This window comes from Numida meleagris, chromosome 13, assembly GCF_002078875.1.
Source record: "Numida meleagris isolate 19003 breed g44 Domestic line chromosome 13, NumMel1.0, whole genome shotgun sequence".
In the NCBI taxonomy this organism is placed as follows: domain Eukaryota; kingdom Metazoa; phylum Chordata; class Aves; order Galliformes; family Numididae; genus Numida; species Numida meleagris.
The window spans coordinates 14,924,876-14,950,520 of record NC_034421.1 but is presented as its reverse complement, the minus strand read 5'-3'; the positions used below and the strand labels follow the sequence as shown (position 1 = coordinate 14,950,520).

The 25,645-nt window shown below is 42.0% G+C and overlaps 2 protein-coding genes across 3 annotated transcripts; one reads left to right on the top strand and one right to left on the bottom strand.

Annotated features, from left to right (window-relative positions):
* On the top strand, positions 1,984-14,283 carry LOC110405930 (acyl-coenzyme A synthetase ACSM4, mitochondrial-like). The gene is made up of 13 exons (XM_021411775.1): positions 1,984-4,479; positions 5,332-5,542; positions 5,947-6,154; positions 6,531-6,674; positions 7,443-7,599; positions 8,734-8,813; positions 9,529-9,652; positions 10,171-10,251; positions 10,352-10,453; positions 11,387-11,514; positions 11,898-11,997; positions 12,424-12,543; positions 13,338-14,283. Exons 1-13 carry the CDS (start codon positions 4,282-4,284, stop codon positions 13,422-13,424), a joined length of 1,740 nt encoding a protein of 579 aa, XP_021267450.1. The 5' UTR covers positions 1,984-4,281; the 3' UTR covers positions 13,425-14,283.
* On the bottom strand, positions 7,496-25,533 carry LOC110405929. 2 transcript variants are annotated; one of them, XM_021411774.1, is made up of 3 exons: positions 19,385-25,533; positions 17,678-17,912; positions 7,496-7,593 (listed from the first exon to the last, which is right to left on the bottom strand). In XM_021411774.1, exon 1 carries the CDS (start codon positions 22,652-22,654, stop codon positions 21,746-21,748), a length of 909 nt encoding a protein of 302 aa, XP_021267449.1. In that variant the 5' UTR covers positions 22,655-25,533; the 3' UTR covers positions 7,496-7,593; positions 17,678-17,912; positions 19,385-21,745. The 2 variants fall into 2 exon arrangements, with proteins under 2 accessions (XP_021267449.1, XP_021267448.1); XM_021411773.1 differs by lacking the exon at positions 7,496-7,593 and adding an exon at positions 12,488-12,624.

Genomic DNA, 25,645 nt, shown 5'->3' with positions numbered 1-25,645 from the left:
TTAAAAACTGTCAGAGCTTTTCTTTCAGGTAAACTTTGTGTATATTTTGGTAGACCACCAGGGAATCCTCCATTTAAAATCTTTTTCATTTTGTCAGCTTTGAACACCCTGTGCAAACTTGGACATTGCTTCTAAATGCCTGTAGTCTCCTCTCTACCCAGTGTTGTGTATATTTTGCTCTTACAATGCTCTTAAATCCATAGATTTCAGCTAAATCACAGAATTAGAGCACACTAAGAAATGAGAAGGGGCTTATTATGTTATTGAAAAGAATAATCAAAATGATTAGGCCTTTGTGGTACAGGGCTGAAAGTAGATCCATTGGTTTTCAGCATTAACAGTAGTGGTCACATCCAAAAGAAAAGTTACACTTAACAAAAAGCTTGCAATTTTTCATTGAAAGTGGTTTTCTTAAGTAAGAAAAACAAATAAAAACATATTTCTTAGAATATTATGTTAAAAAACCTTTAATACTCATTTTTTACATAGAATTTAGGAAATATTTAAAAGACCATATTTTACAAGTAAAACCTTTTTAGATTAATTTTTTTCCACCCGTCCCTGTTAATAGGATCTTGGCTTTAAATGCAAGTACCACCTGGATTCTAAGTTTCTCTTAATTCTGAAGCGGATAGCATGGCTCTTCTGTTGCTTGTCATGATCCTTCTGGGGTACATATGTAGTTATCTGAACGCATGTACTGGATTTTAATTAGATTTGCTTTCCATTCCCTGTATAAAGCACCCACTCGGGAACCTGATTCTCTCTGTCAAGGGGAAACATTCTCTCAGTGCTGTGAACTTAATGTTATTGGTTTTTAATGGATTTGTTTGTTGAGTTGAGCACTGTTTTACCAACCATTGCTGGAAAAGAGAGCATGTAAGGACACAGAATCATGTGATTCTCAAGTTATGGCAAATAATAGTATGCATTTTGATACATTGCCTAAACACAGTCCTGTGTACAGAGAACAATATGCAGCCGTGCTTTCCATTTTGATAAGGGGATTTGAGAATAGGTTTCAAGGTTGCCAAAAAAAATCATCAATTTATATTTGTGACTCTATTTTCAGTTGACATAAATACATTGCCTGCAGATTTTCGAATGAAGTTTATAGAGTTGCAATGAGATATTCAACTCAAAAACGTGATCATGTCTCTCTATCAAACTTTCATAAGACCCCTCTTACCAGAGAAAGATATCCCTCACTTCACAATCAGTCTTATTCGTGTCATCACTTTTTGGCAGTATGGACATTTGTGAATAATTGTTGTCAGGGATGAAGTCCAGGAAGAGTAATATTTCATCAAAACTCTCTGATGAACACCTTGAGAACTCACTAAGAATCCCAGCCTCTGCAATTGAACTAGACATTGATGCATCAGTTTTATAAAAACAGAGCCAAATATCCCACTAGTTTTGTGATTTTGTCACTCTGATTTTTTTTTAATGCTCAAAAATATATATACTAAGAGTTAAAATAAGTTTTGTTACTAATATATATTAACGATATTATATATTTTAGGAGGGCTGCTATGAAAGTAATGTCTCTTATTTCATTATGTTGGTCCATTACATCAGAGGTGGATGTTGGTGGTACAGCAGTAGAGACTGAATCTTCTTACCAATATTCTGTTCCATTTTGTTGCTGTGTGACAGACAGCAGTAGAGGGGCACGCTGACAGAATAGTCTCTGACATCAAAGTACATATGAAACAATGGTGTGGAATTGAATTACTCCATGCAGAAAACAAGGCACCCACTGACATTCACCAATACTTGTTGAACAGAGACCAAACAGTGGATGTTGGCACAGTGAGGCAGTGGGTGGTGCTTTTCAGCAGTGACAATAGCAACAATGGATCACCTCCCCTGGTGCAGATTGTTAGGAGCAAGGCATGCAGGCTCTTGTTCATCACTAGCAAAAATGCACAGCTAATGGTGGTGACTATGTTGAAAAATAGTGTTTTATAGCTGAGAATTTGCTCTATCAAGGAGTTACTATGCTCATTGTATCTGTTGTAGTTTCTGTGAAAATAAATAGGAGGCATTACTTTTGGCCTAGGTATACGTGGCCCATGACAATTCCTCCTCACTCAGTGTGGCCCAGGCAAGCCAAAAGGCTGAACACCCATTCCCCAATTGGATTATTTAAAGCTGCTCTATTTCTCTAACACAATGTCCATGAATTACTGTTGGTTGTGCTGAATTTTCTATTCAGGGTGGGGACCTCATCATGCCAGAAAAATGACATTTTTTAGCTAACGCTATTTATTCTCTTAAAACAGTCTTTCAAATGTATTAAAATAACATAACATAAGCAGAACACTTTCTTTTTGATCACTGAAATGCTCGGTTTGATTCAAGTGGATCTGTTTTAATCCAGTCTGGTGCTCCGTGTTGGACATGGTTTAGTGGGCAATATTGGTGGGAGGTGAACAGATGGACTAGATGATCTTACAGGTCTTTTCCCACCTTATGATTCCATGTTTTTGGTGGTTCTGGTGGTACAAGTAACTCTGTTCATGCCTGAACTCCACTGGTAGCTATGTACTGAAAGCACTGGGGCCGGGCAGACCTGCTGCTGAATGTAGACCAGTGAGAGGAATGCCTGCAGCCCCATCTCAGCCCTTCCTGCCAGTCGCTGATGCCAAAACCGTGTTTCTCTTTGACCATTCTTGCCTCTTCACTTATTCTTCTGGGTTAAAGGCAATGGGTTAAATGCACTGGGTTAAAAATTTTTGTGCAGTTTTCCTTCACTCAGCAGATTAGTAGTGAAGAATTGGTAACTCTTTTGAAGAACTCTGGTATTGCTGTTTCCCAGTGATGACAATGAATGATATTACTGGTCACTGAATGTTCTTCTGTGGCAACAGTGCATAATATTCCGGCAGGTGTTGTGTAAGTGCAAGGCAGTTTCCTGTACTGCTTATCCCCAGTAACCCATTTGTGTTTATTCTGAATACCTTCAGGAAATTCTTTGCTTCATCAAAGATCACAATAATAGCAAGGTGTTGCATTCAGCATCCAGCCCACACAGTTTTTTTGTGCTGCCATGTATCACTGAAAAGATTAAGTTGTGCAAGCTGTAGGTATCTGAGTTCATTCTTCTGATAGAAAAATTAAATGTGACTGTTACCAGCTCCTGCTAATAGAAAAAGAAAGAATTCCACTGTTAAATTATTTATTTTGTCATGAGGAATAAAGTTTTTTTTTACAAAAATCGTGGTCAGTACTTTAGAGGAGAAGTGGTTAAGGATGAAGATATGGGACAGCTGCTGAATACAAAGCTAACTAAAAAACATGGGACAAAGGGCAAAACTTATTGTTTTTGCAGCTTCACTCAGGTTACACACATTTCACGTGGACAAGAAATTAATCAAAAGCCTTCTTATTATTTTTCCAAGCTGGTGGATAGCTTCATCCTCTGTAAGAATAGGAAAGAAAATGACCTGAATATCAGCGATCACTCACCTAAGCTTGTAGCAAGACTAACAATTTCTATTTAGCAGCTGAAAAAGGAAAATCAATAGAAAGGAACAGATTTCAGAGCCATCATAGAGTGCGTTGTCCCCTGCTATTTCTGCAGGCTCTTCCAGAGGCAAACCAGGTTTCGTTCCTTGCTGGATAGTGCTCATGTATGCTCAACAGGTGCCTCTAAACAGCATTACATCAGTTTGGCAAGATTCTGAAGCAATCTTCCAGACTGCTGAAAGTAATGATAAAAATTAAGAAAAAAATAAAAATGAAGCAGTTGATTGGACTTCAGATCATTTAGGATTATTACAGTGAGAACAGATGGAAGAGGGAGGACATTTACAGTGAACAAATGGAAACTTGAAACATCCTTCAGTTCCATGTGAAGGAAAAAGAATCTCAGAGAATCAAATACCAAGTGCTCTGGTGTAAGACCAAGTAACCTTCCATAATGCAGATGATGTTAGCAGCCTCAAAGAACAAATCTATGATCTATGTGGATCAGTCAAGCTACAGACAAGATGATCGTGTCAGTAGTTCAAGTCCTTTAAAAGCTGTTGGTACAAAATACATGAAAGCGTGTTGGGGAACTTTGCATTTAATTGAACTGAAAGAAACATGTTTTGCTGTGCATAACCTAAGTGAATTCAACTAATAATTAATCAATTCATAACTGAATGGTCTTTCTTCGGTTAATTTCAAGATTGTGTTCGTCGTTTTCATTATTTTCGTTACAGGAAAACAATAGCAACAATTCCATTAACTTTCTTACGCAGTCTACAGCATCTCCATTTGTATCCTGCCATGAAGATTTGTAAATTACGGACTCTACAATCATTGTGGACTCTGAAACCTCCTTGTAGGACTTTCCATAGACACCCCAGGCTGCTTGTCTCTGATGTGCATTCCCAGTACGAGTCTGTCAGGCGTGGTGAACAGGAAATACCAAAGTACTTTAACTTTGCAAGTGATGTACTGGACAAATGGTCTGAGATTGAAAAGGTAGGTGATCTTTTGTTGAGCAGATGAGATCCTTCAATTCATTTAAAATAATAAGTTTTTTATTAAATAATCAGTTGCTAAAAACAATTTGCATCAGGAAATGATGTGGAATCTCATTTCTTCTTGCTTCATTTTTTACAAGTGTCTCTGACCCTTGGTGCTTCCTGTGTAGGTGGAAAAAGCAACAATAAGACCCTTATGACCTTGATTTAACCTTGGAAAGGTTGTGCTTATTCCTTCTGCATGTCGTAATATTAGATGTCGTATCATAAAAACAAGAGTAGCATAACAATAATACTGCATGCCATGGAGATTTCTTCCACAAGTGTGCAATTGCCTTGCTCCAAAGTAGATGCTGCATTTGTCCAGATGCCACGTGGCTAAAGACCTCTCACTAAGTTCACTCTCGACTCCCTGAGCTCTCAGGCTTGTCCTGGGATACTGCATTGTCATGCTTTATTTTCTCCTCTTCCTGGTCAGCTTCTGTTTGTTAATATTCCACAAATCCATTCAGAATATCACAAGTATTAGGTGAAGTATTTCATGTTACCCGTTACCTTCTTAAGAGCATTAATGCTCAGCATGAAGCTTAAACAGGAATAGAATTCAGATGATGACTTGAGTCTGGAGACACACAGAATGGTGAACATCTCAGGTTCAGAAAAGGGCAGTCTGTTAGGAATATCTGAGTGTGATCCATAGCCAGTCTTGCACTCCCTAAGGACAAAGGAAAATAGTTTCGATAGTTTGAAAACACCTGAATCTTCAACAATTCACAGATACTTGTGTTTTTATAATTATGCAGTCTTTCAGAAGAAATTGGTGTTTCTTTGGAATCCTTGTGGTTTTTAGGCTGGAAAAAGACCATCAAACTATGCTTTTTGGTGGATAAGTGGAAATGGAGAAGAAGTGAAATGGAGCTTTGAGGAGCTGGGATTCCTTTCTCGGAAAGTGGCCAACGTGTTGACTAAAGTATGTGGACTGCAAAAGGGGGACAAAGTCATTGTGGTCCTGCCACGAATCCCAGAATGGTGGCTGGTGAATGTGGCTTGCATTCGAGCAGGTCAGTGAGTAAATCTCAGATCAGTAAAACTGGTTAACAATGCAAACCATTCGAGAGGATACAGAATCATTTATAAAGAAGTAATGTAAATTAATAATTGAGTGAGTTGACTAGCTACCAATTACGCAGGTAGTCCTGAAGGATTTGCAGTAGGTGCCATAGAGCAAGTGGCCTGGGGGCATGGAGATGGCAGAAGGCAGAGAGCTGTGGAGTTACCAGACAGGTCCACCTTTGATTCCTTATAGGAGAGCACAGCAGCTGCATTACTCCAATACTAACTGACTTGGGAATGTCAGGGCAAATTCATCCCAGAGGCCAGTTTGGGGATAGCCACTAGTTTAGATCCTTAGAAAAGGATCAGATGTAAAAAATGTCGTCCTAAACTAACCGTATTGCTCTTCCAGGAATTGTCTTAATTCCAGGAACATCCCAGTTATCAGCCAAAGACATATTATATCGTCTCCAGGCTTCAAAGGCTAAGTGCATCATTACCAATGACACTTTGGCTCCTGCAGTAGACTCAGTGGCATCTGAGTGCCAGTTTCTTAAAAACAAGCTGATGGTGTCCAAAGGCAGCAGGGAGGGATGGCTGAACTTCAATGAACTGTACAAGTGAGTATGCGTTAGCGGCATTGCAGTCATGATGCAGAAAGCAGACCCGCTTTCCACAAATGCTCATTTACAAGTATTCATCAACTGCGAAAATTCATCAAACACCAACACTAAGCCTTAGTGCTGTGAATTCATGACTGCCTGATTGCTGTTTCCACATCAGAGTTATTCGCTGGCAGCAGTTGTTTACCAACAGTCTTCAGTCTTATTCCAGGAAGTTTCTACCCTGTTCTTCTTAAGTGGAAGTTCGTTATGGAGGAAAGTGTAATTCTACGTGATTTTAGTCTAATTTGGTGAAAGGGTTCTGTGAAGCTTACATTCTGAAGCCTGTGTAAAGTAATCATTGAAGTCACCAACTGCATTCTGTGTTTTACAGAAACCAGTCTGCTGACCATTCCTGTGTCAAAACAAGGATTCAAGATTCGATGATTATCTTCTTTACCAGTGGAACCACAGGTTCTCCAAAGATGGCCGAACATTCCCAGGGCAGTCTTGGTTTTAGACCCCTGCTATGTGAAAGGTACGAAAGGTTTGAGCCTGGTTGATAATTGGAGCTGCATAGTAGAGCTGATGAAAAGTTACTGAGTTACCCAGATGTATGGCTACAGTCCTCCCCCAGAAATCAGGTTAGAAACTCTGACAGATTTCCAGGTGAGTAGGATCAGCCCCAGTATTTCCATTTTCCAGTGACTATCTTCCAATCCTTTAGAGTGGTTCAAAGAACAGCCATAAGCTAGGAATATTTTAGAGTGCAGAACCAAAGATATCATGCTGTTTGGGCTGTAAAAATTTTGTCATGTGTGTAGATGAACAGAGTCAGAGCTGATGTTGGTTGCACAGATCAGCCTGGTCCATCAGTAGACTCAGAAGTGAAAAACCTGGTGTCCAACACAGAGTCTTCTGCTTCAGCCCTATCTTCCTCCCTGAGGAAAGTCACTTTATTGTAATTCTTTCCCTTATTGTATCCTACATTATGACTGACATAGTATCTTTACCATGTACGTGCTCATTTGTACAAACATATACTTAAACCTTAGAGGCCCTTTTATTCCTGAGCTAGCTCAACAAATGAATTTCCTGAGAGTACCCAGAGCCCACGTATCTCATTACCAACCCTGGATTTGCTTGTTGTTTTCTATTGGTGGTGTTGGTTATTGGATATTTTTTTTTTTAGGGGAGGAGTGGGGGACAGTGACACTTTGGTTTCATTTGCTTACTTTTTTCTTTTAATTAAACAAAAGTTACCATTTCCTCTTTATTTTTTTTTCATTTTTTTTCCTGCTGTTAGGTACTGGTTGGATGTGGCTCCATCAGACACAGTGTGGGGCATTACAGACACAGGCTGGATAGTAACTTCAGTGACATCTGTTTTTGATGCCTGGGCTTTGGGATCATGTGTCTTTGTCCACCAGCTCCCACAGATTGAATCATCAGTTATCCTAAATGTAAGAAAAACATACAGAGATGTGTTAACCTGCAGAAAAAGAGCAAAAAAAACTTTCTAACTGCATAGAAAGATTTAACGAGGGTTATGTCCACTGTTGCGTTCAAGATGCTGTATCATTCCATGAAGTCCTACTCACTTTTTTAATGTACACAGAAGGGGTCAATCCCAAGATACTTTCATACATTTTGCTCATAGCTGGTGAGCACTTGGGAAAATCATACCAGAAGCAGTACTAATTGCATGCCTTTGTTCCAGTAACCATGAGGGGTTAGCTGACTTTAATGCAAACTGAAAGTGATTTTCTGCCCGTGGTGGCCAAGATGAAAGTGAACTCCATCTGGAGTATTGTGTCCAGTTCTGGGGTCCCCAGCACAAGAAGAACATGGAGATGTTGGAGCGGGTCCAGAGGAGGGCATGAAGATGATCAGAGGATGGAGCACCTCTCCTGCAGGGACAGACTGAGGGAGCTGAGGCTCATCAGCCTAAAGAGAAGGCGCCGGGGGGATGTTATAGCCCTTCCAGTAGCTGAATGGGCCTACAGGAAAGCCAGGGAAGGAATTTTTATTAGGGCAGGTAGTGACAGGATGACGGGAAATGGTTTTAAACTGGAAGAGGGTAGATTTAGACTAGATATTAGGAAGAAATTATTTGTTGTGAGGGTGGTGAGACACTGGCACAGGTTGCCCAGCGAGGCTGTGGATGCCCCCTCCCTGGAAGCACTCAAGGCCAGGCTGGGTGGGGCTGTGAGCAACCTGGGCTGGAGGGAGGTGTCCCTGCCTACAGCAGGGAGTTGGAACGAGATGTTCTGAAAGGTCCCTTCCAACCTAGACCATTCTATGATTCTATGAACCACCCCCATAATGCAGGCAGGCTTATTCTGTCCATGCTCTGTGCTGTCTAGGCAATGTGGGTGCCATGTAGGCAAGCAAGAATGGGATTTTTTCCAAATATACTGTGATTCTCCACCTGTTATGCCAAGGGTAGGAGGGTTTCTTGCCCAACAGAGTGTATCGGCTACTTTTACATAAAAGGGAAAGCTACATTTGACCCCTACACCCCTGTGCACTGTACATCCACAAGACAGCTTTTGTTGTCTGAGTTTTACCTGTCATCTTGTTGCTTCACTCACTAGACTCTCTGCAAATTCCCTATTGACACCATAATAAGTGCTCCCACGCTGTACCGCATGCTGGTGCAAAATGATCTCTCCAGGTACGTCAACAGACATTATTTACCCTAACTACATGTTAGTGATCTCCCAGCTCCAGCCTTTTGACCCAACATAGGGCCGTAATTCTGTTTAAAATATTCTTTATGAAGAGACAGTTGTATAAGATGTGTTCTGCTGATCATAGAGAAGCTTGATGTTTTCCTCCACTAATTTGAGACTTTTCATTACCGAACTTGTAAGCAAATCCCAGAGGGTATAAAACTAAACACCTGGAAAATTCTAATTTCAATCACCATGTTAACTGTCCATGCTTTGGGAAGCACTGTCATCCCAGAAAGTCAGCATTACCATAACTGCTGGGGACTGACCAGTTTCTGCTCTTATTTCTTACTGACAAACAGTCGCTGCTTGTTGCTCCTCTCTGTACTTTCTCTCTTTGGCTATTGCAGAGGGTCAGCAGTCAGGCTCCTGGATCAGCAAATTAGTCCCTGGTTAGTTACAAGCTTGTGCTTAAATCCCAGCTGATTGCAGCAAAAGTTTTACTTTGTTTTCCATGTATGTTTAACTCTGCTGCTGCTTGTGTATAACACCGAGCAAAGACTGATATCCTTGCTTTATTGGGAATCCTCTGGTTTTCCTACTTCGTGGGAATAACTTCCTCAGTAAACAGAACTCCAGGATTATTTTATAGCATTTTGCTACTCCTTGTCTTACTTAATAGATGTGTTTCTCTTTGTTTGTTGACCCCCTGTGAAGTTACAAATTCATGAACCTGAAGCACTGCATGAGCGGAGGGGAGCCACTAAACCCAGAAGTCATTGACCAGTGGAAAAGCAAGACAGGGCTAGACATCCACGAAGTATATGGCCAGACTGAAGCGGTAGTGTCACTATCCTGTTAAATCTTTGTAATTCCCTTTTGCTTAATGAAATGTTAATGCTTGTTTTCAATAATATAGCCCATTTCTTCTTTCACATTTCTGTGAATGTTTCAGTAAGCTTTTCCACTGATCATTTCTGAAAGAGCATCTTTGCATGGCTCTCCTCACAGAACCTCTTGGAAACGGGGATTGCTGGGAGGGGATGTGCTCTAATATTTTCTTAAATGTCCTTAGGCAAATTCTGAATGACAGTGATAGGAAAGAGAGCAGAGCTTAAGGCTAAGAAAGAAGATCGACTAGTAGAGGATGCAAATTCTTTGCAGTAAATGGAATAGTATTCTTTCTGGGTATTTCTTCATCTTGCTCATTTCTACTGTACAGAACCAACATCCAGGATCTTCTGAATCTTAATTCCTTACTTTGGCTTTATTCTAGAAAATACATGTAATGAATTGAATGTGAATGTAGTGGTTTCCTATGGCAAATCTTTATTTTTATTTTTATTTTTATTTTTACAGGGAATAATCTGCTCTGTTTCTAAAGGAATGAAGATCAAACCTGGATCAATGGGAAAGGCCGCTCCCCCATTTGATGTTCAGGTTTACTGACTGCTTTTTAGACTTTTCCACAGGTGGGGGGGGGGGAGGGGGGAGTGTTCTATTTTACTTTTACTAAAGTACATGTTGTTTTTCATTCTAGGTTGTAGACAAAAATGCTAATATTCTGCCTCCAGGACAACAGGGGGAAATTGCTATCAGAAGCAAACCCGTAAGACCACTTGGTTTATTCACTGAATATGTAGTAAGTATTTTATTTCTCAGCAACAGCAATCTCCCCAGAATATCTCCAGTTCCCTAGGGATTAAAAAGGCCCTGTGTTTTTCACCAGTTTTCAGGATTGCTGACCCATTTTTTGAATCCTGAACTGTAGAAGTAATCTATTTTGGTAGTGAGAATCTGAGAATGAACTCCTTAGATGCCCTGTGCAGACCTGATGGGAAGCTATTCTTCCCCTTAAGTTAGGACATTAGGAAAAATTCTTTCTCAGAAAGAGTGGTGATGCAATAGCACAGGCTGCCCAGGGAGGTGGTGGAATCACCATCTCTGAGTTGTTCAAGAACTGTGAAGATGTGGCACTTGGGGACATGGTGAGGGGGCATGGTGGGATGGATTGGAGATGGCGATCTTAGAGGTCTTTTCCAACCTTAATGATTCTATGATTCTAAGACGCGCTTGAGAATAGAGAAGAAAAATGTGATCCAGAGTTCATTTCATCCCATTCTTTGATTCAGATTTTTGATTAAGAACGTTAAAACCTGGATCTGAAAAAGCAGCCTAAAACCCTACCATCCTTACCATGGACCAGGACCTCACTGGGAAGTACCATATGCACACCGTATGCTATCAAAAAAGCTAGTTAAATATTTCTGTTAAGGATTGACTAAAAGATCAAGAAACCTACAGAAAACCTGAGCAATTCACTTGCTTGGATTGGTGAACGTTAGAAAGGTGAAGAGAAGAATTTATCAAAGATTAAGTTAATTTCTTTTCAAGAGTCAGAATGGGGTTTTTTAAAACCTATTTTATTGTATTTTATACCAATACCAGTACAATTCTTGAAGAGTCTTGACTGAAAAAAATAAATTCCAATTAATTTAACATTATGTGTGTTATAGTATAATGTATAGCTGAAGCGTGCCTAAAATTTAAATTACTATTTATAATCCACTTCAAGGATAACCCTAAGAAAACTACAGAAAGCGAGCGTGGAGATTTTTACATCACAGGGGACAGAGCGACTATGGATGAAGATGGATATTTTTGGTTTATTGGAAGAGACGATGACATCATCATTTCTTCAGGGTCAGTTTGTGTGCTCCTCTTCTAAACCTGCTATTATGTTATGTTACTGTTGTGCTTCTGCCACAATGGTCTTGGGTTGAAATGCATTACCTCTCACCTTACGAATACTCGTTTTTATTAGTAGTTTTTCTCAGACCTGCAGTATCATCTTACTCATGCATCCATATTAGTTTCCCCTGCAATTCATTTCTTTCAACACATGAGCACAGCACAACTCTGCCCTTTTTCCACTGGCAGAGGAGGGATTTTAATCTAGTTTCAGTTTAAACTGAAATTGAGGGATACCTCAATCACAACCAAGGAAACATTTTATTCCAGTACTGGCTTGGTACAGGTTTTCCAGCTCATAAAAACAAATCCTTCGTTGTTCTTCCTTTATCCAGGTATCGCATTGGGCCATTTGAGGTAGAGAATGCCCTGATAGAACACCCAGCGGTAGCAGAAACAGCTGTTGTCAGCAGTCCAGATCCCCTCAGAGGAGAGGTAATGATACTGCAGTCGTGGCAGAAGCCATACATTTGTTTAAATGTATCACTATATAAATCAGTTCCTTCTTTACTGAGTAATGTATTGCTGTAAGGCAAACTTCAGAGAGAAATAAAATGTTCTGCAGACTCTGCAGAGAAACTTCTTGTTACCCCTTCTTCTTGACCCCCTCTGACTGCATAGAGCAAATGCTCTTTTTCTGTACCAGGGGCAGGAAAACTGTGCTTTCAACTTTTCCTTCAGCATATAGGTGTGCAGAAGCTGGGCACAACCGTTTCATACACTGCTCTGCTTTCTCTCTTACTCCTCCTTGCACATCATGATTCCAAGCTCATATCATGTCATAACTGCTCATTGGTAGCCAGTGTATCTGTTCTTAAAAACTGACAGCATCAGATCACTGTTACTGACCTTGTCTTCTAGGTTGTGAAAGCATTTGTGGTCCTGTCTGATGCCTTTTCATCCACTGATTGTGAGAGCTTGGCCCGCGACTTGCAGGAGCATGTCAAGAAAACTACCGCTCCATATAAATATCCCAGGAAGGTAAATGCTTCTGGAGAAACTAAATCGGGACTTTCTTCCATAAATCTCAGGAAAATTATTACTTCGATCTTCATTATTCACCTGAAAGAGTCAGTGATAAGGGTTCAGCTAGAGCACTGGCTACAAAAGATCATTCATAATAGTTTGTATTATTTTTCATTTGAGTAAAGTGTTTGCTTAAACCTCAGAAATACTTCTAGGCGTTGTCTGATATCCTAGTTAGTTCTATATGTTCTAAGTCAACATCACAACTACAAATTCCATTTTTGTATTCCATATGTAACCAAGCACTCTCTAGTGAGTTTAGAGGTGGAACATGACTGAATCCGAGTATTTGTCCACGGGTTCTCACAGTTACCAGATAAGAGGAAAGTCCAGGAGAACACACTTGATGTTTCTCAGAAATCTCAACAATACAGGAAAAATGTTAATAGCAATGCTTTAGTTTACATATGTAGAACTTGTAGGAACTAAGGACCATTACTTTCTGCCAGTATCACCCCTCTTCTCTTCATTTTGTCATTATTCACCTCTGTTCTCAGATAGTGTTTGTCTTCATCCATCAGTAACAATACCCAGCTTGGTTAGCTGGAAGGCAGCTTCCCTTGGTGTTTTACCATCTAGGAAGCCAAAGAAGTCTTCAGAAGATGCACATTGTGCTGGCTTGGACTTGATCCTTTAGGCAAGATGTGTTTGCCAATGGGAGGCCTACTTGTTTTCCATGTATGCTGAGAGTCTTGGAAAAGCTGCTCTGCAGAGATCATACTACATCATCTTCTGTCTTTTTCATTTAGGTGGAATTTGTCCAGGAGCTGCCAAAGACAGTCACTGGGAAGATAAAGAGGAGTGAATTAAGAGCCAAAGAGTGGGGACGGATGTAGCGTTGTGTGGAATTTAACAGAACTTCTGTTGTTCCATTAACAAAAATCGGCCTGGTCTGTTTTTGTTAAATGCCTGAGCATCAAAACCTGTAGATAATGCCGAAGTGTGATGTTTGCATCTGTTTGCAGATCTGTTTGCAAATCATACAACTCCATTCTAGACCTTACTATCCAAAAGTTCACCAGAACTTTGCTGGTGACCCATCTCATATATAATAACATCCAAGATTGTGAAGGGATAGTGCTGATACAGACTGTCTAGCTCCAAGCTGTATAAAGAGACACATGTGGATTTGAGTTGCTCACATGCACTGTCCTTAAATGCAGCATGCTTTAAACTGAATACAGTCCTTCTAACATTTACTGAAGATGGAAAGACTCCTCTATTGATACTGGAAGACCTTCCTAAACCTATGTTTAATATGTGTTGATGACAAGTACTGCCAGCTTCTCCCATGCTTTTTTGACAAATGTTTAATACAGAGAGCGGTTTTGTTGCTCATCCTCTATTCTGATCTTCACATACAATAGGCAAAATTCCTGTACTACCTCTGATGGTCTTTAAAACAAAGTTTGCTGTTTGGCAAGTCACCCAGTTTGTAGACTAAACCACAGTTCTTTGCCACTTGCTGCACGACCAGGCTACATCAGCAGCCACTTACGTAGAGGTGAAACCGGTAAGCAAACTCCCACAGTCTGGTTTAGATGATCACATCTGCTTAACTTCCAGCTCTTAGCTTTCTGAAGAAGTACGTACTATAATGTGCACATCCTTCCTCCTTACAGTTGCACATGAAATAGTGTGCCAAGCTTTAAGGCTGTATTAGTTGTTAGCTGTTCAGCCTCAGGCTTTTTTTAATTTTATGTACTCCTTTTCTTTTCTTTTCTTTTCTTTTCTTTTCTTTTCTTTTCTTTTCTTTTCTTTTCTTTTCTTTTCTTTTCTTTTCTTTTCTTTTCTTTTCTTTTCTNTTTTCTTTTCTTTTCTTTTCTTTTCTTTTCTTTTCTTTTCTTTTCTTTTCTTTTCTTTTCTTTTCTTTTCTTTTCTTTTCTTTTCTTTTCTTTTCAGAAGATTTCATTTTCTGGCATGGATTTTCATTAATTGACAAAATGTCTCCAGCCTTCAGCAGTAGAATTCCATTCATTAAGTAAGAGGAAATTGTTGGAAAATAGCATTATATTTGGACATGAAATAAGGTCTTTTCCAGCTGTCTCACTACCTGGAGTTCCATTCTAAATTGAGATTTGGAGAATGCTAATTTTGAGAAAATAAAGCATTTTTATTTCTTGAGATTAAACGTTTTGGTTATGTCAGTGAAACAATTTCTGTACCAGCAACAGCTGAAATGAAAGCAATTGTCAATAAATACATTTACTTTTATGACAGTCACTTCATTGTTTGATGCTCTTTAGTATTTCACAGAGATTTCAGAGCACTTTTCAGTATTTCAGTATTTTAGAAGTATAGGTTACGCACTTGAACAACTAGTCATTGCTTTCTTAGATGCACTTGCCTCAGCACGTCACATATCCCTGCCACAAGCTCTTATCTGTATCCAGTTCAGTTTCCCTTAAAAGTCATTTATGTCTGGACCTTCCAGGTTCTCTGCTGCTTCTAGAGCTTTCTGCTATGCTTCAAACAAACAAATATTTTTACTACTGAATGCTCAGCCAGAGGCAAAAAGCATAATGATAAGCAAATGTACATAAAAATAACCAAGCATATAAACTGGAATTTAGAGACCCTAGAAATGATCTCTGGCTCTGCAATTAGCATTTGGTTGATTAGAATAGTGTGCTGCAGACTTCAGTGCTGGAACTATCACCTACTGGGATTCCTTACTCAGCTGATCCTAGGAGCTGGGGCTTTGCTGTGATCTGGTACCCAGTTTTTTGCATGAATAGGCTGGGATCGAAGTCAAACATACTGCCAGGTTATTCATTCTGCTGCAGTCTGTGAGGTGCCCTGCTCCACTCTGCAGCAATCTCTTACTGTTGATATTCATTATAGTTTTCTGTCTCATGTTCAGGGTAGATGGTTTGTTTAATTCTCCTCCTCTGCCCAGGATCAGAGAATTACCAAGAAACTTCTTCTGTGCAGAATGGTTTTAGAGACATGGGTTTGCAACTACAAGCAGGTGAAAGCAAAATACACCCCACCAGCTCATGGCTGTCTTTTGGAGCCACAGAGTTTGAATCTTGAATGGTTTATATCATTTTAACTGAAAAACACAACTTTCCTTAGACTAGCCTTTGCCTTTCAGGCCTCTTCTCTAGCCCAGCTGTAGCCTGGCTTCAATTTGATGTTATTTTCAGAGATATTAGAGAAAGGTAATAGCTGCATCTGAAAAGGCATTCTGTATCAAATACATTTTTCCTGTTAGCTTATTTCATGAGAGCTTAGCCTCTCGTCCAAAGCCTATGGAAGGGACACGATGACTTTGAGCTGGATGGTCTCTATTAGGATTACAGATGTGTGTTGCTTCGTTGAGGTTGTAAATCACACTCCCCCTGGTGTTAATGCTGCCAGTGCCTCTGTGCATATTGCTGAACTGTAAAGACGTTACCGTTGTTTCATCAGCATGTCAAGGAAACAGAAATGGACCATAAGGGAGAAGCTGTTGCATTCTTGAGACTGTGTGGTCTTAAGCCTCTGCTTCAAAAGATAAGTAGCCCTTTATTCTGTTTTAATTATGTTGAGAATAGGCAACACAGTTGTTCTCAGGACTGCAGACAAGTCAAACAAGCAACTAGTTAATTTAAATGACTTGTTTCTTTCCTCTGAAGTTTTAGTTAAAAAAAAAAAAAAAAGAGAAAGCTTCAGTTTCAGCTTGAACAGGGAACATGTTTCCTCTTTATTTTTCCTCTTCAGTGATTATATCCATTTTCTTGTGGTTTGGGACAGTGGCAGCACAAGCACTGAAAATGCATTGCTACAAGTGAGGGACTAGCAGTTTTATTTCTGCAAGATTCAAAATCCACAAATCTATGGCGGTAGGGTGAGAACTGTGCATCCGTCCCCTTTCTTTTGGTGGTGTGTCTCTAGTCCTCCAAGCACAACCCAGGGGTGGAATTCTCAGTGGAAAGTTCAAATGGGAATTTTTGGGATGCTTTTAAAATGTGAATAATGTTCTTATACATTGTATAAGAATACTAAATAGCACAAGTAGCATGTCTTTATACTACTGATAATTTGGAAATAGTAAAGACTTTTGAATTAGGTATGAGCATAAGACCTCATCTTTTGTTCCAGCAACCTCCCTGAGGTAAATACAGTAAGACTTGAGATTATCTGCAGTACTGAGAAATAAACCTTTCATGGATGATGCAATCATAAACAACGATGAACTGATAGTTGTAGGAACTTATAGTACATACTTAATATTACAGACATACAAACATACTGTGTGCCTCTATGTGTACATATTTATGTACATAGAACAGAATCATAGACTCATAGAATCACCAAAGTTAGAAAACACCTCCAAGATCATCAAGTCCAACCATCCACCTACCACTAATATTGCCCACTACACCATGTCCCTTAATACCACATCTACAAGTTTCTTGAACTCCTCCAGGGATGGTGCCTCCACCACCTCCCTGGGCAGCCAGTTCCAGCACCTGACCACTCTTTCGTAAGATAAGTACTCCCTTTTTTTCCCTAATTTGTACCTATTTTTTTAAATAAATTTTTCCTAATATCCAATCTGAACCTCCCACACATATATACACACACACACATACACACATATAGTGTGCCTGCATAGCTCCGCTCATGTTAGGAAGTAAGTTAATATGTAGTTTGCCATCTAAGAAGTCCTTAATGCATTTCCAGAATGTGTTTTGAACTTTGTATTGCAGATTTGCTGGATGGTGATTTTTTCTAACTTTTGGTTTGCTATTTTAGCCATGCGAATGAGCAGGAGCATTTAATAAGTGACCTACAACTTCATCTCCTTTCCAATGCAAACACTGGAATAAAGCTGTAATGAAAAACAGAGCAGTAATTAACTGAGTTTGTTTTCAGTTATTTGTAAGGCTCTTCAGCTTGTTGGCATAAAACCAATTATTATATTAATACCTTATATGAGGCTTAATAATCACCCTGTACAAATAAAAATAGCACAATTTATAAATGAAATAGCTGTAAGCAAATTTATGTGAGAAGGATTAATTGTTGAAAAGATCAGTTAGAGAAGGAATTCAGCCTTCAACATTCAAATATTAAATTTAAGACATAGACCAAAACTCACCATTGGTGTCTGAGTTTCCATCAGATGTGGCAGAGCAACAGCGTCCAGCAGCTGCTTGGTTTAATTCCATTGAAGGCCAGGTCTTTGCTTTAGTAGATTTTGTCAGATGCTTCCAGTGATGTCCATGAAATATGAAGGATTCCCTGAAGTTTTGCTATAATTTTTGGGATATTTCTTGCTGCTGTTGGGACTCTGTAGGTAAAGCTGCGAAAACTGCACGGTGATCTTTATACATCTGGGAACAAGAGTGATGGAGATGAAGATGAATATTTCTGGTTTGATACGATAGACAATGATGTCATCATCTGCGTAAGCTTTTACTTTTGGACTTTTTTTTCCCGCAAGCTCATATTATTCTGTTAGAATTTTCAGTTCTCTGCAAAATAGGAATGGGAGATGCAGCTGCCATGCCTAGGTATAGGCTAGTAATGAACTTCTAAAGGAATTTCACTAAAATTAAGATTGAACTCTTAATTTGGATCTTAATTGGATCTGAAGGAATAAAAAATCACTCCAAGTGATTGCAATTTTGCATGTACAGCATTCTGTTAATGAAGCATTATATTCTGATATTGTTAAAACCAAAACATTTGTTTTTTTCATTTTAAAACAAAATAGTTTTTTGAGCTTTTGTATAGATTTAAGAAAATAATCTTATCAACTCCAAATATATTATTTGACCTAAAGAATTCTGCTGTTTTCTATTCTGTGTTGAACATTTCAGTTTGAAATCAGCTGGAGGCATTCACCTTTTCATTTTACTGGAAAGAAATAAAAGAAAGTTGTTGATGCTCATGAATAGCTGCTTTGATCTGCTTTGGTTTACCACTGACTTCAGAAGTGTTTGGTCAGCTCCGTTTCTTAATGCCGAATTCTTATTTCATATTTAGATACAGAAAATTATCCAGCACCTGGCCTAGAAATGTGGATTTCCACTGTTTTGAAAGCAATTAGACTATAGAAAAGTTATGTTATCATAGTCTTTCTTTTCAACATTATTTAACAAATTAGTGATTACTGAGTGTTGTCTAACTCCATCTCTCTCTTTCAGGTGTAAAAACTTTTACTGTTCTGACTCATTAATTTACTTTTAACAATCCTGAAAAATTAATTCTTCATCCTCATCTTACAAATATCAATATCCAAGAAAGGTAAATACCACTGAGTTCTGATTAGAAAAGTAGTTCTTGACAGTGCACCCTGGAGTTAAGACTCCTCTAGAAGTATAATCAGTTTAGAAATACAATCAACTTACATTTTGGAATAACTTCTTAATTTTGTTTTGTTTCTTTTTTCTCCTGGTACCTCTTTGTCTTTTAATCCATTTTTGAAATGTAACTTTGAAAAATCTGACCACGTTCTAGCTATGTAAGTAACTACCAATTATTTGACCATCAGAGGCCCATGGTGATGCAAGCTGATGCTGACTTCTTACATTGAGACTACAAATTAACCTATATCAGATTTCACTGTGATTATGTCCAGGGAAATGAAATGCTCTTTCATCTAATCATATTGTTTCTATGAGCATCAATTTAACTTAATTAGTTTAAACAAAAGAAGCAGATTTTACAAATTAAATATAGCTATGACATTATTTCTAGACATTTTCATTAGCTAACTGAAAAACAGTGGTGCTTGGATGTTATAAGAACAGGAGGGGTTGGATATGATAGTATGTGCAAAAGCCTCAGCTGTTAACAGTACCTCAGCAGAGTTATCACAGTTTGCAGTGGTGCCAGATTGTCAAGCTGAAAGAGTACAGCAGGTCTGGGGGAACTGCAGCATGACTTTCATAGCTCACATCTGTGGTTTGTGCAGAGATGAACAGCAGTAAAGCCTTTGCATGTACAGAGGGCTTTCTTTGCAGGATTCAAACTCCATAAGCAGTGTATTTAGAATGGTTTAAGGGAATTTCAGAGCATCCACATTCAGAGTTAAACGTGACCAGTTTGTCCAGAATAGCAGAATGAGCCCCATCTGGCTGAGCAATTATGCTCAACTCCTACCAAAATCATTGGACTTCACTGTCCTTTGCTTCTCTCAGTTTCTGGACAAGTTTTCAACACCAGTACATGGTTTAAAATTTTCCAAAGGCTCTATGACAACTCTGTGACTCTTACGACTCTTTGAGTCTGTGATGTTTATGTGAGTCTATAAAGACTCTAGTATGTCTCTTCAAATCTATGACAACTCTCTATGACAACTCTATGATGATTCTATGACTCTGTGGTGACTCTGTGACATTTCTGTGATGTCTTTATGATGACATTTGACTACTCTATGACCACTCTATGACTATGACAAATCAATGACTCTATGATGACACCATGACATTATGAGGAATCTGACAGCTCACTGCTGTCTCTGTGATGCTACAATGACTCTATGACTAATCTTTAACTCTATGATGTCTCTTTGATTATTCTGTGATGACTCCTTGACTTTATTACAACTCTATAATGACTCTAGGATGACCATGAATCTATGATGACTATAACTCTGTGATGACTCTATGCTGTCTGTATGTCTATTTGATGACTGTATAGTTTTATGACAACTCTGTGATGACTCTATGGCTCTGTGATGACTCTTTATTATGTCTCTGTGATACTATGATCACTCCACCCAATCTATGATGATGCTATGCCTCTATGATGTCTATGTGATGAATATAAGGATCACTCTAAGATGTCTGTATGACAACCTTCTAGCTGCGACCATCCAACCAATCCTTTATCCACTTAACAGTCCAGCCTTCGGATCCATATCTCTACAATTTGGAGATAAGAATGTGCAGGACAATGTTAAAAGCCTTGCACAATTCCAGGTAGATGACATCAGTTGCCCTTCTTTTCCACACTAGTGCTGTCGTTCCATTGTAGAAGGCCATCAGATGGGTCAGGCACAATTAGCCCTTGGTGAAGCCATGCTGGCTGTCCTGGATAACTTCCTCATCTTGCATGTGCCTTAACATCTCTTCCAGGAAGTTCTGTTCCATGGTCTTCCCAGGCACAGACATGATGCTTACCAGTGTGTAGCTCCCTAGGTCTTCCTTCCTCCCTTTCTTAAAAATGGGAGTGATAGTCCCCTTTTTCCAGTCACTGGGGACTTTGTCTAACAGCCATGATTTTCCAAATATGATGGAGTGGCTTGGCAACCACATCAGCCAATTCTTCAGGATCAACCAATCTTCAGTATCCTGGGATGCACGTCATCCAGCCCCATAAACTTGTATACATTCAGCTTCATGAGGTGGTCTTGGACTTGCTCTGCTCTTACTGTTGGAGGGATTTTGCTCTCCTGAGCCCCACTTAAAAGTTCAGGGATGTGAGAGGCATGGGAAGCCTGACTGCCAGTGATGATTGAGGCAAAGAACTCATTCCTCATACCTTAGTTTTCTCTGTATCTGTTGGAGTCAGGTCTGCCTCTTCTGACCAATGTACCTGTACTCTCTTGTTTTTCACATCTTTCACCAAGTTCAGTTCCATGTGTGCTTTGGCTTTCCTGACCCCATCTCTGCAGGTTTGGATGCCATCTTTACATGCTCTATGATGGCTCTATGACGACTCTATGACTTTATACCAACTCAATGTTCTCTATGATGACTGTGACTCCATGACAAGTCCATGAATCTATGACAACTCTATGATGACACTTATGACTCTGTGATGACTATATTACTCTGTGAGGTCTATACGATGACTTTATGATGTATTTGTGATGACTATGACAACTCCATGATGCCTCTGTGATGACATTATGTCCACAACTCTAGCATGACTCTGTGATGACTCTCAGACTAACAACCTTATGATGGCTCTAGGACTCTGAGCCTTCTGTGACAACTCTACGACCACTGTTTGATTCTGTGATGACTCTTATGACCCTAACACTAATGTTAACCCTAACAACATTCACCCTAACCACTAAACCTAACTCCCAACGTTATAGCTAAAACAAATCCAAACCTTAATGATAACCCTAGCCAGTTCCCCTATCCCTAATTCTATCCAGGGACGTTTAAAATGTTTCCATTTCCACCCATGCTGTCTGAAACCACTCAAATCAGCCCGCCGAACGACGGCGTATGCTGCCCGGAGAGGTGCCAGTGCGCATGCCCCTCGGTGTGGACCTCGCTGTAGGAAAGGGCGCTGCTGAGCGCACTCGCCAGTCAGCTACTGCGCATGCTCTTCGGGGGCGCAATTGCGCATGCTCGTCGGATGGAGCGGTACTACGCATGTCCACCGCGCTGGTGATATTGCGCATGCTCCCCCTAGTATCGTAGTCCAAGTCGGCGGGGCGGTGCCACTGCGCTTGCGTGCCGCCAGCTGCCGCAGTACTGGCATTAGCCAGCGGGTGGCAGCAGCGGGCAGCGCTACGCTGTGCGTTCCCCGTCCCACGGGAAGCTCCGGCTCCATTGACTGCAGTGGGGAGCACGTTGCAGGGGGCTGCAGGCGGAGACGGGGAAAGGAAAAGGAAGGACAGAGTGGACATGGACAGGAGTGGAGAGCAGGGGAGGCAGGGAACAGGACAGGGAGAGGAGCGAAGGGACGAGGAGGGCAGCACTGCAGGAAAAACAAATGTGGTGGCAGCAAGGCAGAGAAAAAATCTGGGACAAATCCGGAGGAAGGACAAGGGGAAGGGGCAGCCCCATCCATAGAAACACAGAGCGGGACAGGTTGAGACAGAACCAGAGAAAGGCTGCCAAGGTGGAGAGAGGAGGGAGAGAATGGGGGATGGAGGGATGGAGGGGCACAGAGGGAGAGGGAGGAAAGCAGAGGGATACCATGAGAAGAGACAAGGCAGGAAGCAGGACAGAACTGAAAGAAAAGTGCTGGACAAAGAAAGACAAGGAAAGAGGCAGGAAGAAGCACAGAGTGAGGAAGAAGGATGAAATATAATGAGCAGCAAGGCAAAAAGAAAGTGGATGGCAGGGACACAAGTGTGGGCACTAGGGGGCATGGAATACAACATATGGACTAAAAGAAAAGGTAAAGAACAAGAAAATGCGATGAAGAGAAAAATGACACGGGATGCAAGAATACAGAAAAGCAGAGGGAGAAGAAGTAGGAAAGAATGCTAGGAAGAGAGAGACAGGAGGAAGAAAGCTTGAGAAGGAAATGAGTGACAGCAGAACTGAGGGACAGAGAAGCAAAAGGTGCTGAGAGGAGTGGGACGGAGCAAGAGAGTAACAGAGTAAGATAGGGACAGAAAAGGAGGGCACAGAGCAGGAGAGCAGAGAGAAGGCAGTGGTGTGGGGCAGGACTGGGAGCAAGAAACAGCAAAAAGAGATGGGAGCAGGACAGGTGCAGAGGGACAGACAGAGTGAGACGTCTGCACAGGGGGATAGAACAGGAGCTGGTGAGACAGGGAAGGGCTGAGGGACAGCAAGAAGCAGAAAGAAGGACAGGGAGCAGGACAAAGGAGAATAAAAAATCCTGGGGTGGAGAGCAGGGATGGAGGGTGAGACAGGAACAGGGAGCAGAGCCTTGCTGGTGGAAAATACACAGATGGGCAGTGGGACAGAGGGACAGAGAGAAAATGAGATGAACAGGAAGCAAGGCAATGGGGTACAGAAAGAATAAAAGGAGAGATAGGGAGCAGGATAGATAAACTGAGAGAAAACAGAAACATGGAAGAAGGGCAGAGTGACTGACACAGAAAGCCCAAAGCAAAGGAGCAGAACAGTCTGACTGAGGGGAAAAAAAAAAAAGAACAGACTGAAAAGGCAAGTTAAAAAGGGAATGGAGACAGGGCAGAGGGATAGAGAGAGAAGCAGAAGGCAAGGGAGAGAAGAGAGGGAGCGAGGGCAGAGAAAGTGTGGATGGTGGGAGGAAGGGAAGGAGCAGGACACTGGCATTGGGAAAGTGTGAGGTACAGGGGAGGGATGCAGATCAGGACAAAATAAAGAGGGAAAGGGATAAAACAGAGATGGACTGCAAGTCACAGATTGAGAAAGAGCAAAAAGAAACAGGATAGAGGCGTAGAGGGGAAAAAGAAACAGCCAGATGGATGTGGCCAGAGGTGAGGGAAAGGTCAGCAGGACAGAGAAGAAGACTGAAAAAACAGGGAGCAAAAGCAAGATGCAAGGACAGGCAGAGAAAAAGAGGGAAGCTAAGCAGAGCCAAGAAAGAAAGAAGCATTAGGAGCAGAGAGAAATACACAAATAAAGGCAAGGAGGATGGAGATGAGCAAAGGACAGGGAACAGGACACCAAGATTGTTAGAGAACAAGGACAGGGAGCAGTGCAGTGATGGAGAAAGAAGTATTAGGAATAGTGAAATTAAGGAAAGAGAAGAGGAAGCAGGGCAGAGAATCAGAGAGAGAGAGGGAGGAGAAGTAGTCCACGAGGCAGAACAGAGGGGTGGGGAGCCCATGGGTGAGTCCACGTCACTGGACTCCCTTCAGTACGCTCATATCTGCCTTGTTCAGAGGATCCCAGAATGCAACGCAGCTCTCCAGCAGTGGATGCACTGGTGCTGAACAGGGGGCATTCACACCCCTCTTCCTCCCCAGTCTTCCCACCCTCCACAACCCCACCGTGGCACCAGGGGAAGCTGTCTCCCCCACTCCCCTTTACAGCAGGGCTGAGAGCCTGGCGTGCCGAGGGGAAGGGGTCTTGCAGAGGACCACAGGAGATGACTCCAAGATGGGGCTCCTGCACAGGACTCCATGACTCCTTCCCTCCTTGCACAGGAACGCAGCCTCAGCCTCGACCAGGTACGTCACAGACCTGCTGCAAGGGAGAGCCTGCAGCCACGGCAGGGCCTGGCATGAGCTCTCCCCCACCACCAGCCACACTCCTCAGGCAGCACAGGCCCCAGCACCTAGCTGCTGGCTCCACCTGCAGCTGACGGAGCTTAGCAGAATGGACACGAACCTGCACCACACCCCAGAGCCAGGGATGGGGAGCTGCTGTCACCGCCTGCTGCACAGGCACCTGCTCAGCATTCCCTGGCAGTGATGGCATCATTTCTCTGCAGCTGCCCATGGGTATCTGTGTGAGACAAGGGGCCCAGTCCCCTCCCCAGGTGGCATTTTCCAGCTTCAAGTCGTCTACTTCCTCTCTCAGTTGTGCTGCTGTGGGACGAAGAAGATGGGGTGATGAACAGTGGAGCAAGCATGCACAACATGGTGGGCCTGGAGGAGGGCTGCAGTGGACGTGTGGGCCTGGGCTCTTCCCTCCCACCCTGTGGGGCAGGGGCCTGAGGGCCCCGTCCTTCCCTGCCCTGCAGCTGCACGCAGTGCTCCACGGTGCAAGTCTGGGCCAAGTGAAGCGATGCACCACTCTGCTCACTGTGTCCCGAGGTACATCCAGGGCAGGGCCAGCCCTGGGCGAGAGCACCCGGGAGCTGGGGAGAGGCATGGAGCAGCCACACAGTGGGGAACAGAAACACATCAAAGATACCCAAGGTGCCCCTGCCCAAAGAGAGGGGCTGGGAGGCAGCTGGGCAGGGGCAGCCCTGCTGTTACCCTGCTGCTGCTTTTCTCCAAGGGCCGCAAGGAGCCCGTGCTCCCCCTGAAAGCCTGCCAGCCACTGCCCTATGGGCCGAGCTTGGGGCTAAGGGGAGCTGAGCTGCTGGGGGGCTCCAGCTGCTGCTTAGGGTCCCTGGGTGCCCCTGGGTGCCTGCCCGGGCTGGAGGTCCTGGGGTCTCATGGGAAGGGCTCTGTGTTTGTGGTGCGTCTGTGGATGGAGGACAGTGGGAGCAATGCACGGGCAGTGTGGTGTCGGCTGTCACACGCTTACAGGGCTTCGTGCTGCCCGTGTCTGAGGTGCGTGCGGCTGTGCCCGGTGTCAGCGCCGAGAGGCATGCGCTCGCTGTTGGATTTTGTAGAACCACATCGGGTTATAGAACCGTTGCAGTTGGAAAAGACCCCCAAGATCACCAAGTCCAACCGCCAGCCCATCCCCACCGGGCCGTTAAGCCATGTCCCCAGGTGCCACATCTCCACGCTGCGTGTGCG

Coding starts and splice junctions, on each gene's coding strand:
- LOC110405930 (XM_021411775.1), top strand. CDS start 4,282: ATGAAGATTTGTAAATTACGGACTCTACAATCATTGTGGACTCTGAAA. Junction 10,454..11,386: donor GTTTATTCACTGAATATGTA/GTAAGTATTTTA, acceptor ATCCACTTCAAG/GATAACCCTAAGAAAACTAC. Junction 11,998..12,423: donor CAGATCCCCTCAGAGGAGAG/GTAATGATACTG, acceptor CTTGTCTTCTAG/GTTGTGAAAGCATTTGTGGT.
- LOC110405929 (XM_021411774.1), bottom strand. CDS start 22,654: ATGTTGTATTCCATGCCCCCTAGTGCCCACACTTGTGTCCCTGCCATC.